General features: G+C 48.4%; 1 protein-coding gene across 1 annotated transcript in view; it reads left to right on the top strand.

Moving 5' to 3' along the window:
- ATP10A (ATPase phospholipid transporting 10A (putative)) overlaps window positions 1-16,555 on the top strand; it is a gene marked incomplete at both ends in the record, with an annotated part of 181,504 nt that overhangs the window by 112,897 nt on the left and 52,052 nt on the right. Inside the window, one exon of the mRNA XM_079699094.1 lies at window positions 7,655-7,740. Coding sequence (XP_079555220.1) covers window positions 7,655-7,740 — 86 coding nt within the window. The remainder of the gene's footprint in view (window positions 1-7,654; window positions 7,741-16,555) is intronic.

The raw sequence follows: 16,555 nt of genomic DNA, 5'->3' as shown, positions 1-16,555 counted from the left end.
AGCTGTCAAAGATGCTGAGCTTCGGAAGCCTCCTGTGAGGCCCGCTGAGGCCCTGATGCCTGTCTGCTGTCCCTGTCAGCTTTGTTTCCCTGGAGACGCTGATGGATCAGGAGCCGGTGTGGCACTCAGAAAAATCGCCACATTCTGGACTGCCTGCCGTCCAGGGCCCTGTCACCAGCTGCTGTGCCAGCCTCCTTATGCACTTATGAATCTAGAACGTGTTAAATGATAGTGAAACTCCTGCAATTGTAGATTAGTTGCTTAAATGTGTTTTGTGATCACTTCTATTCTATTTCTGTTTGTATTGGGCATAAACTCCCAGTGTTACACTGAACTATGAAACCAACTGGAGAGAAGATTCTTTGGTTGAAGACTCCTTATACATTTGGCTTCTGCTGCCCCCAGGACCAGAGTGCCTTTGGTTTCATTCAGGTTTTTAGTTATTTAATAAAAACGGATTGATCAGGGGACACCCTGCCATGTGCCAGGGGACACCGTGGTAGATGATTTCCTTCCCATTTCAGGGTAACTGACTGAAAATATTGATTTGGCAATCTAATCTTTGCAGTAAATAAGTAAATTCATTCATTCATTCCCTCATTCAGTATTGGGCCGTCTGCCCTCTTTTGAATGCCCACAGCACTGACAGGCGTGTAGTAAATACAAATTGTACTAAAAACGGAAAATAAGAGTTGGGGTAGTTATTCCATGCATTTGGGTTAAATGCTTTGCCTAATTTAATGCAGGTATTAAATAAATAAATAAGCAGCCAGATTAGAGGCTATGAAGAAATCATTTGATATTGCTACCCTCACACTTGTAAAAGAGGGACTGTGCTTTCTGGAACACAGAGAGGCCCTACCAGGCCCCCTGGCAGCTCCATCTGCCTTAGCATCAGGTGGGGGGTGCCTGGTAATCAAGGGGTCCAGGCCTCCAAGGGCTCAGCATGGAGCTCTGGGTCTATTCGGGAGCTTGTGGTACATGAGATCCTTGAGGAATAAGCATCTGTCACCCCTGTGTCATGTGTGCACCAGACCCTGTGCTGGTCTTGAGGAAACAGAAGTCCTGTCCTCAGAGAATCTGAGGTCTAGGGAAGGAGCAATGTGTGTGGGGGCCATGCAAGCTCGGAGTAGCAGTACCCGCCTGCCCAACCTAAGGCAGGGGGCTGTCCACATCCTGAAGTGCAGGGGGTGGTTAGCCAGGTGGAGTCAGGTGGGAGGGCAAAAGAAGCCATGTGGAAAGGTGTGGGCCTCTCCAAGGCACCAGAGTGCAGGAACGGGTGCCAGGAGAGATGGGGACAGCCAACAGGGTCACCTTGGGGCCCCCTGGGCAGAGCCTGGCTGCTGTATGGAGGTACAGATCTCATTCCATAGTTCAGCAGCCGAAGTAGGGTGATCAGCCTTTGAAGGCCACTGTAGGGCAGTGATGTTGAGGCTGGAACCCTGAGTCTCTTGTGTGGAGGAGATCATGACAGACCACAGGACACAAAGGGCGTCTTCAGGATGGGGGTCCCAGAGGCAGAGAATAGAAGGAGCTCATGTGTGCCCAGGTCTGGCCGCTGGTGCAGGAGGTGGTGTTGCCAGGCTCTGTGGGTCCTCTAACCAGCCTCCTCTGGGATCCAGAGACCAAGACAACACAGCCTCACTCTGAAGTCTCCACGGGGAGATCCAGGTGGGGTTCCTGCTGGCAGCACCTGCTTGTCCCATTGGCAAAGCAATGTAAACTGGTTTATGTAACATTTTAATTTTTTAAAATTATTTTTTAATTTTTAAAATATATTTATTTATTTTTGGCTGCATTGGGTCTTTGTTGCTGCGTGGGCTTTCTCTAGTCGCAGCGAGCAGGGCCTACTCTTCATTGCGGTGCGGGGGCTTCTCGTTGGAGTGGCTTCTCTTCTTGCGGAGCATGGGCTCTAGGTGCGCGGGCTTCAGTAGTTGTGGCACACGGAATCAGTAGTTGTGGCTTGTGGGCTCGGTAGTTGTGGCTAGCGGCTCTAGAGCGCAGGCTCAGTAGTTGTGGCACACAGGCTTAGTTGCTCCGCAGCATGTGGGATCTTCCTGGACCAGGGCTTGAACCCTTGTCCCCTGTATTGGCAGGCTGATTCTTAACCACTGCACCACCAGGGAATTCCTATGTAAACTTTTTTATGATAAAAAATAATGTGTCTGCTTTAATGGACTATAAATGGCCTTTTTAAGACATCGCTGCTTCTGTTTTAGGATGAAGGAAGTCCACTTTTGCTTTTACAGAGTATTTATTAGTCATTCATTTAATGCAGTGGTCCCCAACCCCCAGGCCGTGGACCAGTAATGGTCCAAAGCCTGAACCATCCCCCACCCAACCCCACCCTACCCCCATCCATGGAAAAATCATCTTCCACGAAACCAGTCCCTGGTGCCAAAAGGGTTGGGGACCACTAATTTAATGCAAACGTGAAACACAAGATTGATAACAGAATTTTGCACAGCAAAGGAAACCATAACAAGATGAAAAGACAACCCTCAGAATGGGAGAAAATATTTGCAAACGAAGCAACAGACCAAAGATTAATCTCCAAAATATACAAACAGCTCGTGGAACTCAATATCAAAAAAAACAAACAACCCAGTTAAAAAATGGGTGGAAGACCTAAATAGACATTTCACCGAAGAAGACATACAGATGGTCAAGAGGCACATGAAAAGATGCTCAACATCACTAATTATTAGAGAAATGCAAATCAAAACTGCAGTGAGGTATATCACCTCACACCGGTCAGAATGGCCATCATCAAAAAATCTACAAACAATAAATGCCGGACAGGGTGTGGAGAAAAGGGAACCCCCTCATACACTGTTGGTGGGAATGTAAATTGATACAACCACTATGGAAAACAGTCTGGAGGTTCCTTAAAAAACTAAAAATAGAACCACCATAGGACGCAGCAATCCCAATACTGGGCATATACCCTCAGAAAACCATAATTCAAAAAGACACATGTACCCTAGTGTTCATTGCAGCACTATTTACAATAGCCAGGACATGGAAACAACCTAAATGTCCATTGACAGGTGAATGGATAAAGAAGTTGTGGTACATACATACAATGGAATATTACTCAGCCACGAAAAGAAATGTAACTGGGTCATTTGTAGAGATGTGGATGGACCTAGAGACTGTCATACAGAGTGAAGTAAGTCAGAAAGAGAAAAATATCATTTATTAACACATATATGTGGAATCTAGAAAAATGGTACAGATGAACGTATTTGTAGGGCAGGAATAGAGATGTAGATGTAGAGCACGCACATGTGGACACAGGAGGGGAAGGAGAGGGTGGGATGAATTGGAAGATCAGGATTGACATACATACACTACCATGTGTAAAATAGATACCTAGTGGGAACATGCTATAAAGCACAGGAAGCTCAGGTTGGTGCTTTGTGACGACCTAAGGGGGTGGGATGGGGGTGGGTGGGAGGGAGGTCCATGAGGAAGGGGATATAGGTATACATATAACTGATTCACTTCATTGTACAGCAGAAACTAACACAACATTGTAAAGCATTTATACTCCAATTAAAAAAAAAAAAAGAATCTTCCTGGTGAATCAAACATTCATTCAGCGACTGGTCTGGGCACTGCATTCGATACCAGACTCCCCTGTGTGGTTGAACCAGGGACATGGCACCTGCGCAGGTAGCTGTTCTACCTGAGAGGGTGCCAAGTGCCAGGAGGATGTGGGAACTGGGCATCTGTGGAGGGAAGAAGGAGGGACCACAATCTGGGGTGACTTGGCTCACAAGGTTCTCAGCTGCCACAGTTTCTAGAGAAATACAAGTTCAAAGGCAGGACCCAGGGCTCTCCCCTGTGTCACCACCCTGCCTCTTCTTTTCCACCTACCTGATGAGGTCAAATCACTTCATCCAAAGAAGCTTGAGAAATGTTTGCAGCAGAAACCATGTGCATTTTATTGCCAGTAAGGTGCTTGTTTGGACATGCAGGCTCTGCAGTGAATGATGTCAGCTGCACTTGGCCCAAGATGCCGGGTGTGCTGTGACCAAGCTGCAGAGAGTGGGCGGCACGGCTGTGCCGGTGTGAAGGTATCCTCGTGGATCATGCTGCTTCTGCAGCGCCTTCCAGCGCCTGCAGCGCCTTCCAGCGCCTGCAGCGCCATTGCAGGCGGAGGGGTCGGGGTGGAGTTAGAATCACCTCTGCATTCATGGAACTGTGAATTCACAGGGCTCCGGAGATCTTGGAGAGGCAAGTCTAAATGCCAAGAGGTCTGCGTTTCTTTTTTCTTTTTTTTTTTTTGTGGTACGCGGGCCTCTCACTGTTGTGACCTCTCCCGTTGTGGAGCACAGGCTCCGGAGCGCAGGCTCAGCGGCCATGGCTCACGGGCCCAGCTGCTCTGCGGCATGTGGGATCTTCCCGGACCAGGGCACGAACCCGTGTCCCCTGCATCGGCAGGCGGACTCTCAACCACTGCGCCACCAGGGAAGCCCAGGTCTGCATTTCTTAATCAGAAGAACTAGGAGTAAATCCCAGGGCTCCTGATTTTTTTACTCCGGTTTTGGGTGAACTGTGCTAACTACATCCAGGGGCATTGCTGAAGATGGGAAGGGGGTACATTTAATTGACGCAGGTTTTTGAAAACATTCAAACGTTGACATGTTTGTTTCTTTGGTAATTTCTGTGGAACCAATTGTACACTTTCTGGCTTATACATACGTCATCTTTTCTTGTTAATGCAAGATAGTCTCGGTGAGGTCGGCGGCTGAGCTGGATGTCTGAGAGGCCAAGGAGCTTCCCTCACTTGCTCCAAGGTCTCTTGACCTTGGGCATGGTCCTTAATTATCCCACATTAAAGGTAATTTGAAAACCAACCTCACTGTGGTGCTGTGAGCGGTGGTGAACAGCACTTAGCACAATGCCTGGCATTAGGTGACCTATAAAACATTGTAGCTGTAATTGATGATTATGCTATAGATATTGGTACAGAGGTGCCCTCGGGTGAGTTAAGCATGAGGCTCTCTGTATTTGTGCTGAAATTCCTGGATCTCTGAGCTAGGTGCTACTTGATTATTCATCTGTTTCTTCACAGTCAATTCTCAATGCTTGTTTATATTTGCTTTCTTTAAACTTTTTTTTGTGGTAAAATACACATAACAACAAAATTTACCATTTTAACCCTTATTTGTTGTTGTTGTTGTTTTTACATAGAGTCTCTCTATTGCTTTGAACTTTTCTTTTTTCTTTTTTTTTGGCTCGCTGTGCAGCTTGCAGTATCTTAGTTCGCTGGCCAGGGATTGAACCTGGGCCCTCGCCAGTGAAAGTGCAGAGAGAAAGTGTGGAGTCCTAACCACTGGACCACCAGGGAGTTCCCCATTTTAACTTTTTTTTAAATGTACAGTTCTGTGACATTAAGTACATTCACATTCTTGTGCAACAGTCACCACCATCCATCTCCAGAACTTTTTCATCTTCCCCAACTTTGTGTCTGCTTTTTCAAAAAATGGAGTTAGCATGCTTGGGATGGAAGGGTAGACCGGACCTTCTCTCCATGCTCCGGTGCCAGATCAACAGAAGGTTGGCTGTTGGATGACTTGGGTACTACCTTGAGGCCAGTTTGGCATGAAGGAGACGGGTAGATGATTGGATGGAGTGATGAATAAATATATTTCTTAAATGGAGTTATTAAGAGATTGCCAATTACGTTGGAAACAATCAAGGTAAGTAGAATTTTCTCATCCAAAATGTGTGCTCTGGACATGAAACCCTTTTTAAACGGGAAACTTGGAGATGGTCTCTGTATTAGTTTGTTAGGACTAGGAGTGGCCCAAACAACAAATTTATTTTCTCACAGTGCTGGAGGTTGCAGAGTCCAAGATCAGGGTGTCCACAGGGTTGCTCTCTTTGAAGCCCCTCTCCTTGGCTTGTAGATGGGTGTCTCTTCCCTTTTTCTTTTCACAGTCTTCCCTCAGTTTGTGTCTGTGTCCAAATTCCCTCTTCTTATAAGTACACCAAGCAGATTGTATGAGGGCTAACCTTGATCACATTTTACCTTAATTATCTTTGTAAAGACCCTATATCCAAATACACTCACATTCTGAGGTACTGGGGGTTAGGACTTCAACGTATGGATTCTGGGGGTGGGGTAAGGAGACACAGTTTAACCCATAACAGTCTCTCAAAATCCCTCCAGCTCTAAAAATCCTCCCCAGTTCCAGACAAAGCAGACGAGGCCAGGCATCCCATGCCCTGGGGATGCACATTCCCCAAGGCACATGGTTATTAGTAGAACGTTACAAATGCAGCTCTGAAGCCCCAGAGACAGAATGTTCTACCGTTTCTGAGCCATGCACATTACATTTTTCTTAGAGAGAAAGAATCATAAACAGAGACAGAGTATTTTAAGTCTACCCTCCCTGTCTGCCAAGAATAACCCTGGTGTGCTGCAGAACTCCCTCCCTCATGGCCGTCCTGGGCACTGTATCTGCAGATGTCTGCTCTGGAAAAGTCAGCCAACTGGCTTCAAGAGAAGCACAAGGCTTGAAATAAACACTGCTTCTCCAAGCATAGCGTTACTCTGGAACAGAGCCAGAGGCCATTTCAGTCCACGGAGAGAGGGGCCGATGGCTAATGAAACTTCAGGAAGAGCCTTTTAAAATGGCACTTTCAGCTACTGAATTGAGCTACTACTATGTAGTGAGTTCTTTTAATGTACATGCTATACGGGAAAACAGTCAGGACGGACTTTTGAGTCCCGTATCCTGTCCCAGGGAGGGCATTGTTGTGAGGGAGTAATAGTTATATGGGTGGGTGTCAACAGTGTTTATGGCATTCCTTTGATTTTTAACCAGTTGCACTTTTTTTGTGACACTGTGCTTGCGTGAGCAGAGACAGGTCCCCCCCTTTTTTTTTAACCACGTGTGACACTTATGGAGAAAAGAGAGTGGCCAGCCTGATCAAAGCAAGCTGATTTTTAAAAACACATAAATGTACTCAGTTATTTACACTAAAGACGTATTCCCGGTATTTCTCTCCTCCCTCCCTACCACCCCCTCCTCTCACCCCTTCCCTCTCCCCACTCCTCATCTCTCCACGCAAGCCAGGCCTTGCTGCATCTATCAATGCCAAATACTAAGTGAAGGACTTTTTTTGTGGTGAGCTGTCATTTTTTCATCAAGCAGAATAATAAAGAAATTGTTGGCTGACACATTGATTATTTAACTGTTTTTCCCCAAATATCTGTGAAGAATTTTTAGCGCACATTGAGGAAGTGATATTTTTATTCTAAGTTCCTATTTTCCAGATGGAATCTGCTTCTCTAAATCTGTATAGAAAGTTGGAAAGTGCTGGTCTGTCTCAAGAAACTCACTCATTCCTTCCCGTCACTAGTGGCTTCCCTCTTATACCATATGTGCTTAATTTGCATTAGAGCTACAGTTCTATGGGCTCACTGTCATTCACTGTAAAAACAAAGATGCACAGGCCAAGCGCTCTGTGTGTGGTGTGTATGTGTGTGTGTGAGAGAGAGACTCTGCACAGGTTACAAGGAAGAGTCCTTCTTCATGAAATGTTCCTGCTGTGGGTGGGAGACAGAGAGGCAAGTGCCTTTTAGATGGACAGGCTGAGTCCAGATCTCTCTAATGTGTATGCGCTATTATTTTAGGTCTCCGAATTCAATCCTTTGACGTTCACCAGCATAATCGAGTGTGAGAAGCCCAACAACGACCTGACTAGGTTTCGTGGGTGCATGTGAGTATCAGACCTCGCCTGGGCTTCCCCTTCTTTTTGACAAACTATATGTACATATGCGGTCAACCCTTGAGCAACATGGGTTGGGGGATTGGTTCCGGGACCTGCCGGGGATACCAGAATCCATGGATGCTCAAGCCCCACAGTCTGCCCTCTGGATGTGCGATTCTGCATCCATGGATTCAGCCAATCTCGGATGGTGTAATACTGTGTTTATTGAAAAAAAACCTGTGAATAAGTGGAACTGCACAGCTCAAACCCATGTTGTTCAATGGTCCACTTTGTATAGTATAGTACAGTACTATATATATATATATTCTTTGCCACTTGGTGCAGCCTTTGAGGAATGTTGCCCTGCACCTGAGCTCATGGGGCTGCTTGGTAAGAGCCTGTCAGCAGTAGAAGTTTGTCAGATCCCCCCCCTCTAGCAGCCAGAGAAGGTGGGGACGTGGGAAACAAGTTTGACTACATGTGGCCCCATAAATGTAAGCACAGGCCCCAGGCAGGAGGAGCCTGCCTGGAAGTTCATTCCTTCATTCATGCACTCAGCCATTGAACAAGTATTTGCTGAGCACCTACTGTGTACTAGGCTCTTTTCAAGGCTCTGGGGATAACACAGTGAACTGAATAGAAAAGAAATGCCTGCCTTCATGTTTATTTCACTCTAGTTAGAGCGACAGTAAACAAAATAAGAAGTCCTAGAACATGTTAAGTTGTCCAGCTCCTTGCTCCAAAACAGAGAGACAAGAAACGTAGATGAATGACATTGGATTGGCCATCTGTTGGTCCTTGTTGAAGCTGGGCTGGGGGTACATGGGAAGTATGGACTGGTATCTCTGCTTCTGTGAATGGTTGGAAATTACCATAATCGTGTTAATAGTTGTGCACGACTTGGCTGGGCAGTGTGGGGAAAAGGGAGGAGGGAGAGAACAGGGTGTAGCGTGGAGTTGTAGAGCTGCCTGCTGGGGGCGGTGGGGGCGCCCCCCACAGAGGGAGCCAGCTGTGTGGGCATGAGCCTGGGGACCACAGGTGTGACCTGGAGAATTGGGGCCTCCCACGGCTGTCCGGCTCTGAGGGCCAGCTGACCCGGTGCAGTGTGGGTGCCTAGGACACACAGGTAACACAGGCGCTCTGCTCTTGGAGGGGCTCCACTGCTGAGAGCTTTCAGCGTGAGGTCAAGTCTTCTGCTTTGCTGACATGTCCAGCAATGTTGCCTTTGCCCAGCACGTGGCAGGCTTCCCATCGTGTTGGGGGGCAGGGGGAGAGTTAGTGAATGAAAAGTGTGAACGTGAAGGGCCAGATACTGCCTGTAACCTGCTGAAATTGCGGATACTTGCCTGAGGATCGACTAGAACTTGAAAGTGTTAGATCACCCCTTAAAGGAACCAGTTAAAGGAGACTAAAAACTCATTAGAAAAATGCTAAAATGTCATCTGTAAAATTTGGGGGAAGATACTCAGCCGTCCACCCGAAACTGGTCTGCTGTGGGTTTCTCAGCCCCTTTGGCCCCCCTGGGCTTCACACACATGGCACCGTCCTCTGCACCACCCCAAATCTCCCCGGTCAGGCAGGCAGAACAGAGCAGATGCTGGATCCACAGACCCTGAAATGACTACTGTGAAGGAGGTGGGGGCAGCCTCTAGGGAGAATGTTCTGTGGACATTCTTGCTGATGGGGTAATTTTTTGGTGCCAACTCTCCCAAAGGAAAAAGCTAGACCGCCTTCTCCTGACTGTACCCTGGCCTGTGCTTTCCTGCTCTGTGGGGCCTCTGGAGCCCTGTTCTCAGGTGCTCCTCACACTCTTGTTGCCTGCCCCAGACTTGGATTAGCGCTGCAGGGGATTTAGCCCCAAGTCAGCAGCTCTTGGTCCTGCCCTTGGGAGCTACCTCTGTGTTAAACAGGGGTATTGACCAACTCTGGCTTAGTGCTGAGGCTGGCAGACTCTGGAGCCCATGCTTTCCAGCAAGATAGCTCTGGCGAACTACTGAACGTTACTCATCTATATAATGGGGAGAATCCAGGAGCCCCCTCGTGTCCTGGGTGCAAAGCTTTGTCAATTTAATACATGGAAAGCTTTCAGAAGGGTGGGTGCTTAATAAACATTGGCCACTATTATGGTCATTGCTGCTGTTGTTAACATTTCTATGACTATATTACTATATAGTAATATATTATTACTATCATACTATAGAGCAGGGAGAGAGACAGGTCAGGAGGGAGGCAAAGGCGAGAACTCAAATGTTCCCTGGGGAGGGAGATAGAGTGGAAGAGGAGGCTGGGAGGATGGTTTGGCTACTATGTATGGATCATGGGGAGCTATAGGTGGAGGAGAGATGGGGTTTGGGATTCCCTGCATTTGAGGAGCTGGCCAGTGCATTCGGTGGAGTGACCCAGCTGACAGAAAAAAAAATCTATGTGACAGGAATTCAGGGGAGTAGGCGCTAAAGACACAGGTTTGAGGAACCTCTGTCTAGAGGTTGTGTTTGAGGACAGGGAGACACCAGACCAACATGGGACAGAAGGCAAGAGAGAAAAGGAATGAAGACAAAGCAATCCCAACAGGCAGGAGCAGGATCCCTTGGGGATGTGGTTCCAAAGGCAACGCCCAGTGGAGGAGGCCCAGGGGGGCATTTAGGAAGGAGGTCCGCCAGATGCTGGACTCCACAGGAGCCTGGGAAAGGAGAGGGCCGCACTGTCGGAGTAGAGCCCAGATTATAGGAGGTGGAAGAGGAATTGTATTTTCAACCACTCTTTCTAGAAATGTGGCTTGAAAAGGAGGGACAGGGCCAGAGATGAAAGCCTCAAAAAAAGAAGAGGGCCACTTGTTTGGAAGAGAGAAGATAACAAAAGGCCAGGCTGGAGATCTCCGTGGGGACCTCCATGCGAAGGGATTCAGTGATCTGGGAAAGGGGTGTCCCTTGGCCCCTCGTCCACCTGCAGACCCTACATTGCCTCCAAGCCAGCCCTCAGCTGACTTGGTGCCCCAGCTGCCTCTTTCTTGGGAAGACGGCCTCAAGTGGATGGCACTGTGCCTATGGCCGGCTAGGCTGACTTGGCCGCTCAGACAGATGCCGCCAGCAAGTGTTCGCAGCATGCGTCCTTCTCGCTGGCACGTTGCCCAAGAAAGGCAAGAAGGGCAACTCTCCCCAGGTGAAACCTCTTCCCGCTCTGGTCCAGCCTTGTCATGCTTTCTCTTACTTTTCCCAACAAGTCATCCTGCCCCGAGGCTCATGCTATAGAGCCCGGCCAGTTCAGGCCTCTGCGTGCCTAAACCTCCATGCATTTGTGACTTGCTCTCTCTACCAGGCGATATTTGGGATTTGCTACAAGAATGTCAGGGTGCAGACAGGCCCCTCTCCCAGCTAGGCCTGTCCAGCCAGGAGCTCTGGAGGTTGGATGTTGGTGGCACTGTGTTAAAAGCTCTTCCCTCTGTGACTCGGGCTTAAGTCTCCAGGAAGAGTGCCGAGGGGAGGGGTAGGGCAGGTGAGCAGGGCCTCTGGGAGGGGCCTGGTCACCCCAGGTCCTGAGTCCTGCTTCCAGCCAAAAGGAAGGGAGGAGGCCCCAGCCCCGCTACTGGTCCTGATGCTCAGGGGTGGGGCTAACCTGGGTGGTAGAGCTGAGATTTAGACCCAGGGGGTAGACCAGCTGCTGAGCCAGTTCCCTGGTTTGCAGGCTCTCACTTTCTGCTCCAGATGGCTTTTCTTCAGCCTAAACTCAGCTGCCGCCCTGTAGCCTCACTCACACTGGAGAGCCCAGGACTATAGGCCACTGGACAGGCCAACAGGTTTCACTCTTATTTGGACCAGTCCATCCAAACTGGAAACCTTAGCTGTTTGCAGCTGGAGAACTAAGCTTGCTTGGGGTCGTACCAAGAAGTCCCAAGTCTGAATTCCAGCTCTTCCCCTCCCCTGGGCAAATGGCCTTAGGAAAGTTATCCTGTGTTTCCGAGCCCTGGCTTCCTCCTAATTCTGGAGAGAACAGTGGCTGACATTGAATGGAGTGAAAGACACAGTGTGAATCAGAGCACTTAGTGCAAGAGGGTGGTGTCAGCCATGGTGTGTGGTCCCATTGATGTGAAATGTCCACAGTAAGAATATCTTTAGAGGCAAAAAGTGGATTCGTGGTTTGCCACGGTTGGGGGGTAGGATGGGAATGGGGAGTGACTGCCATTGGGTACAGGGTTTCTTTCTCATGAAAACATTCTCAAATTAGCTGGTGGGGAGTACTGTACAAGTCTGTGAATATAAAAAACCCTGAACTGTACACCTTAAATGGGTGAGTTTCATGGTATATGAAATATAGCTCAAGCTGTTAAAATAAAAGTGTCAGGTGCATCATTATTCAAGTGCACTTTAATGCTCACTAGTTTTTAATGCAGTCCCTGTAGTTAAGCACTTATGAAATCCTCAGAGACAGGAGCTGGAAATAACATCGTTCCCCACCTCTTCAGCTGCCCTGGGCCCTGAGAGCTGCTGTGGATGGGGGATCTGGCTGCTCAGGGCTCCCTGCTCAGCTCGCTCAGCAACTCCCGGGCAGGACGATGTGGGCTTTGAAGCCACCAGTCAACCAAACATTTTCACTTACTCCTAAAGAATAAATAAAGCAAAGAGGTTGGTTGGTTTCCTCATCTGATGTGAAATTCCATTTCCAGCTGTAAAGCCAGGCTCCATTTCTTATCCTAAGTCCTCTGTGGAGCAGGTTCTGGGGTCCCTCCCCGTGGGCCACAGAGCCTGCTTGACCACATGAGGCTTCAGGACACTGGCTGCCATCCAGAGCCCAGGGTGTGCTTGTTGGGGCAGCACCCCCGCCCCACCCTGGCAGATGGCATGCTCCAAGACTGTGGTCACCCCAGGACACCCTGGCAGTTCCCCCAGCCCCCCAGCACAGCATCTGGATGGAGCTCTGTGTGAGTTTATATCCAAAATGTCCTCACTCTCAAGGACCAGGCTTTGAGACGAATTGTAACTGCATCAACTAGACTCTAAAATCAGAATATTTTCATTTTACCTTAGCACCTTTAACTGATATTTACATCTCAAGAAAATCTAACATTGGCACAAAACACAGTCAGGTCATTTCTGTACTTACATAGATAAACAGAAACCTGAGCAACTATTATTTTAAAGAAAATGATGCCTAGGACTCGACAGTAGAAGGGGTTATCCCTCCTTCCATCCTCTCTACCTGTGTCAGTCGGGTCCCTTCTGGAAACAGATCAGATGCTCAAATTTGAATGTGTGGGACTATTAGCCAAGGGTCCATTTCTGCAGGAGGGGCTAGGGCTTAAGGCAGCCACAAGGGTTAGGAGCAGCTGAGCTGTGGTCACCGTGAGGCCCAGTGGTCCCGAGGGCGTGAGGGGAGTGGCCCCTGGGGACTCATGTCCAGGGGGCGCCTGGGAGGCTCACCACCCTGGTTGAGGGACACAACCAGCCCAGCACTCTCTCCTAGGAGGAGCCGAGACACGCTCTCATCCTCCCTCGCCTCTGTCCACTCCTTTGGTTTCCTTCCGACATCCCCGTGGGCTGGACCACCCCAAAGCTGAGGGCCAGGCAGCCTCAGCATTTGCCAGGGACTGGGGTGGGCATGGGGTGCAGGCTGGAAGAACATGTGAGGAGCCCGTCTTTACAAGCAGAGACAGGGAAGCACAAAATACCACAGAGTCTCCTGGCTGTGGGGTCTGGGGAGCTTAGTGTTAGCAAAGCATCTTCCCGAGGGCTGTAAAATGTGAGCCCAGGGTAGCAGGCCAAGCTCCCCAAGGTAGGACGCGCGGGGCCAACAGGCAACATGGGTAGCAGGACGTGCAGCATGGGTGGCTGGGGCCAAGAGCCTGCACAGGATGGGCCCTTCCAGGGCGCAGAGTGGCCGTGTTGCCAGAGGAAGTCAGAGATCCCGCAGGATGCTCCCAGGAGAACACAGTGCTCAAACCTGCACCCTGAAACATCGATTGGTGCCTGGGTGAGAAATGGACAGGAAGGGCCAAGGCTGGTGGCATCCAAGCCACAAGGCATGCATCGAAGGCTGCAGTAGGGAAATTTGGAAGCCTGAATTAGGGCAGTGATGCACAGAGAGTGTGAGAAGAAGGTGGATTAAAGAAATAGCCAGTGAGTAGCGGATTCAAGATGGTGGAGGAGTAGGAGGACGTGGAGTTCATCTCTCTCCACAGATGCATCAGGAATACACCTATAGATGCAACAGTTTTCACAGAAAACCTGTGGAAAACTAACCGAAGACCTTGGACACCAGAAAGGACTATAAAGATCCCTGCATAACTGTGTAGGACAGAAAAAAAGAAGGGAGAAGGAGGAGGGGAGGAAGCTGGATGGGACCTGCATCCCGGGGTGGGGGAGCTGAAGCAGAGGAGAGATTTCCGAATTCGGGGAAACACCCTCTCCAACGGGGAAACACCCTCTCTGACAGGGAATTCGATTGGGACAGAAGGGACGCATTTGAGGCTGTTGGAAGAGGGTGAAGCGGTCAATCTGTGGCAGACGGGACAGAGTGAGAAATACACAGACGGTCTGTACATCTGTTCACAGGTGTGCAGGGGGGCTGGGAACTGGTGTGTGGGGATTGGAAAACGGACCCAGAGCGAGAACTGCCGTTGGCTGTGGGGAGATGGACTGAAGGGATGGAAGGGAGGAAATCCACAGCAGGAAATGCCTACAGAGGAAAACCGGACTGCCACGGAAACAGGGCGCTTCTGCTGAGTCACACGCAGGGTCAGGAGCCACTGTTGTAGCCTCTCTCTCCCCACACGCCAGAGCCTGCCGACGACAATAAAAGAAGCACAACCAGAGCTGGCCTTCACGTGCCTTATGCCGGGCACCAGAAAAGGCCCTCACTACGGCCATATCTCTTGCACCCGTGGCTGTTGGCTTCTCTATGCATTTGGCGCTGCCAGGGCTCTGCGATCCAAGTAGTCATACCACCTCTGTGCCCGGTCCTCACAGGGATTGACCCAGGAGCTCGAAGGCAGCCTCAGGCCTTTATCCTGTGGGATAAAACCAAAGCTGAACCCCAGGGACAGGGTGGCTAAGGAAAAATATCAAAATTTTTTCCATCAGCTGTACAAGCTGAAAATTAAATCCCCGCAATCAGCTAGGTAGTCCCTGCATCTGTGGAATACCTGAGTAGACAATGAGTGTTCACACAAATGAAAACAGTCTAGCTCTGGCAGCTGTGGACTTTGGGGGTAGCACACGCAGGAATCAGGCCAGATCAGAGTCTGTGTGGTCCCCACAGGGCCCACAGCAGGTCCAGAGACCAGCCTAGAGGCAGAGGAGAGGCTCTTGGGGAGGCGGAGGTGGGCTGTGGTTCATGGTGTGTGCAAGGACGCTTACAGCGGAGACCCCAGGGAAGCATAATTATTACTATTAATTCTATTTGTTTTGATTCATTCTGTCGTTGGTTCTAGCTTTTGTTGTTGTTGGGGTTTTTTTTCTTTCTTTTTTTGTTTGTTTGGTGGTGGTGTTTTAGTTTTTTTTGGTCTCTTGGGATCTCCATGTTTTATGACGTTTATTTTTATTTTTATTTATTTCTTTATTTTGCGTTACATGGGCCTCTCACTGTTGTGGACTCTCCCGTTGCAGAGCACAGGCTCTGGATGCACAGGCTCAGCGGCCATGGCTCACGGGCCCAGCTGCTCCGTGGCATGTGGGATCTTCCTGAACCGGGGCACAAACCCGTGTCCCCTGCATCGGCAGGCGGACTCTCAACCACTGCGCCACCAGGGAAGCCCTATTTTTATTTTTTTATATATTTCCATTTCTACTTTGCTTTTCTGTTGTCCTGTGATTTTTCCTTTTTTATTTTATTTTATCCTATTTTTAAAAATCATTTTTATCTGTTTGTTCTGTTTCCTTGCTTTATTCTTCAGTAGGCACATTGCTTTCGTTTTGTTTTTAGGTTATGTGTTTCTGTTGGTTCTAATCCTAATTGTTTGATTTCGTTTTTGAGTTCTTCTATTTGTCTGGTTATTCTCTTTTTGTTTTATTTGGCTCTGCTTTTGTTTTTTTTTACATATGTATTTCTCTGTTTTTGTTTGATTGATTTTGTTTTTAACATTTTTCTGGGGTTTTGTTTGCCATTTTTTAAAATATATTTTCTATTTTCTTTTTTTAAAATTTCTGTTTCTATGTTGCCTTTCCTTTGTTCTGTCTTCTTTCTCCTTTCTCTTTTTCTCTTTTTTTTTTTTATCATTTCATTGGTTTGTTTCTTTGCTTCATTCTTCTGTTGGCACTCTGCTTTGATTTTGTTTTTTTGGTTTTGTGTTTTTGTCAACTTCTTAATTGGTGGATTTCATTCTTGGGTTCTTTTGTTTGTCTGGTTCTCTTTTTGATTTATATGGTTCTGTTTTTGTTTCTTTTGTGTGTGTGTTTCCTTGTTTCTGTTTTTTTTTTATTTTACTTTTTACCATTTGGGGTTTTCTTAGTCTTTTTTTTTTTTTTTTTTTTTTGATCACCTTTATTGCTGGGATGAGCAACTTGCGGGGTCTTGGTCCCTCGACCAGAAATCGGGCCTGAGGCTCTGGTGGGGGGAGCACCAAGTCCAGGATGCTGGACCACTAAAGAATTCCCAGCCCCAGGGAAGACTAATTGCCGAGAGCTCTCCTGGAGGCCTCTTTCTGAATCCAAGACCTGGCTCCACCCAACAGCCAGCAGCCCCCAGTGCGGGACGCCTCACACCAAACAACAAACAAGACAGGAACAGAAACCCACCCATTAGCACACAGACTACCTAAAGTCACGCTAAAGCCACAGACACTCTGAAACACACCACCTGACATGGCCCTGCTCATCGGAGGAAAATGACTCAG

Source organism: Hyperoodon ampullatus (assembly GCF_949752795.1).
Source record: "Hyperoodon ampullatus genome assembly, chromosome: 3".
Lineage (NCBI taxonomy): Eukaryota > Metazoa > Chordata > Mammalia > Artiodactyla > Ziphiidae > Hyperoodon > Hyperoodon ampullatus.
Note: the sequence above shows the minus strand (reverse complement) of the source record. Positions and strands in the feature narration are given on the sequence as shown.